A 1,894-nucleotide genomic window follows, 5' to 3' on the forward strand; every position below is an offset into this window, starting at 1 on the left:
GGCATTTAGCCATAACAGGGATCGACACAGCATCCATGATCTCCTTAATCATTTTGGGATCCGACATCCTAGCAACACCACCGTCAGCACGGATATCAGCAGGGATACGCTCGAGTGCCATAACGGCAACAGCACCTATAATAAACGATAAACAAGAAGGATAATGGATGGGTAGGTCATACCAGCAGCCTCGGCAATTTTAGCTTGCTCAACAGTCATAACGTCCATAATGACACCTCCCTTCAACATCTGGGCAAGACCCTGCTTAACTTTGATGGTCCCTTCGGTAGAAGACATGATAAGAGCTTGAGTGGTAGCTATATAGTAAAACTAGAGAGATGACCGGTACGCTCGTGGTATTAATCGTTTTACCTCAGGCAAAGGTAAAAACCTTTATGAGCTTCACACGTTTAGAGTATAGTGAAAATGTTATAGAGTCTACAACTAACAGGAGTCGTATGTAACTGCAAGGTAGCAGTGATATTGGAAGCAGACTATGCCACCTCGTTATCTGGAAACTAGCAGTCAAACAGTATCCATATCCATATCGATTAGCCTGGCGCGCGCATTATACGTGAGACCCTGGCGCATTTTGATTGGAAGGATGCTTTCTCGCCAATGAGTTCCTACAACAGTGACTTATTAGAGGACTGTTCAAGTATCACAGAGGAGAGAGGGATAAGAGAAGGGGGCATGTTGAAAGTAATGTAGATGTCAAGGGTTACACAGGATAGGTTAGCTACAATACACCTCTCCGTGTCATAAGGGTCAGTGAATAGGAGCTATTATTACTACTATCTCTACCACCATTCACTAATCCAAGTAACACTACTCTATTATGGTACTGTATTGATAAGACGTGAGTGAGGTGGTAAGTAGTAGTAGCAGCAGTAGTCAGCAGTACTATTGTGCTATATTTCTTTTCTTTTGTTCCTTCGACATAGATATCATCTGTTTCCTCTTAGCTATCCGCTGTCTATCATACCCTGATAATGTCGTCAAATGGCCTCTATCCAATGGTTTCCTAACAAGTGTCATTAATAATCACCACTCTTACTGCTACTACTACTCCTACTTATATTCACTGTTCTTCTGTTTACTGCCTGCCCCCTTCTTAGGATGTGGTAGATCATTCAACCAGGATGGTATATCCAAGCCAGACTGCTTCATAACACTGATGATTGGTCGTAGGTATCTGATAACCTAACATCACCTCCTCCTCCCCATCGTCTCTATATATCCCCATTACGGTTTATCCTCTGTAGTGAACATTGTGACAGCCTCTCCTTTATTACCAGCCCTACCAGTACGGCCTACTCTGTGTATATAAGTAGCCGAGGCCCGTGGTATATCGATGTTAATAACCTTGTATCAACACATAGATACAATGAGTATATGTATAGTATGCTTACTTGAGCAACGCCTTTAAAATCAACACCTCGGGCCATAACATCAGTACATATAAGTATCCATATCTTCCCCAAGCGGAAGTTCTCTATACACGTATCCCTCTGTTTACGACTCATATCAGAGTGAATACAAGCAACGAATACACCTGATCACACCACTCTACTAGTGAATGCAGCATTCATACCGAGCAGATACCATCAAACATCAATTCCTTAGTGAGCTCCTGTGCTCTAGCCTTGCTCTGTACGAACGCTAGACATGGTGGCTTTACTTCACCGTTGGCTATCATTCTACGCAGGGCCACTAGCTTGCCCTCCTCATTACCACAGAACAGGAGGCGTTGTTGTACCTATCAATGATGTGATACAAGCCCTGATGAGGCATAGAGTATTGATACATCCTTAGCAGCCGAACCTTGTTGGCCGACCCATACCCTATTCGGTGGTGGATCCATAACACTCATCCTAAGATGCACTACATTGTC

The 1,894-nt window shown here is 43.5% G+C and overlaps 2 protein-coding genes across 2 annotated transcripts in view; both read right to left on the bottom strand.

Moving 5' to 3' along the window:
- Window positions 1-16: 16 nt before the first annotated feature.
- Window positions 17-297, bottom strand: Pmar_PMAR021533 (conserved hypothetical protein; the record flags this gene model as incomplete). Its single annotated transcript, XM_002772514.1, has 2 exons — window positions 17-135; window positions 183-297. Coding segments are annotated over 2 exons (234 nt in total), but the record flags the coding sequence as incomplete, so codon positions are not given.
- A 606-nt stretch (window positions 298-903) lies between these two features.
- The window catches only part of Pmar_PMAR021534 (ATP-dependent RNA helicase rok1, putative), a gene marked incomplete at its 3' end in the record, with an annotated part of 1,092 nt that continues 101 nt past the window's right edge, over window positions 904-1,894 (bottom strand). Inside the window, exons 2-7 of the mRNA XM_002772515.1 lie at window positions 1,808-1,894; window positions 1,606-1,759; window positions 1,413-1,555; window positions 1,250-1,365; window positions 1,076-1,195; window positions 904-1,024 (exon numbers count right to left, since the gene is read on the bottom strand). The exon at window positions 1,808-1,894 is cut by the window's right edge and continues 4 nt beyond it. Coding sequence (XP_002772561.1) covers window positions 904-1,024; window positions 1,076-1,195; window positions 1,250-1,365; window positions 1,413-1,555; window positions 1,606-1,759; window positions 1,808-1,873 — 720 coding nt within the window. The 5' untranslated portion in view covers window positions 1,874-1,894. The remainder of the gene's footprint in view (window positions 1,025-1,075; window positions 1,196-1,249; window positions 1,366-1,412; window positions 1,556-1,605; window positions 1,760-1,807) is intronic.

Source organism: Perkinsus marinus (assembly GCF_000006405.1).
Source record: "Perkinsus marinus ATCC 50983 genomic scaffold scf_1104296961052, whole genome shotgun sequence".
NCBI classification, from domain to species: domain Eukaryota; phylum Perkinsozoa; order Perkinsida; family Perkinsidae; genus Perkinsus; species Perkinsus marinus.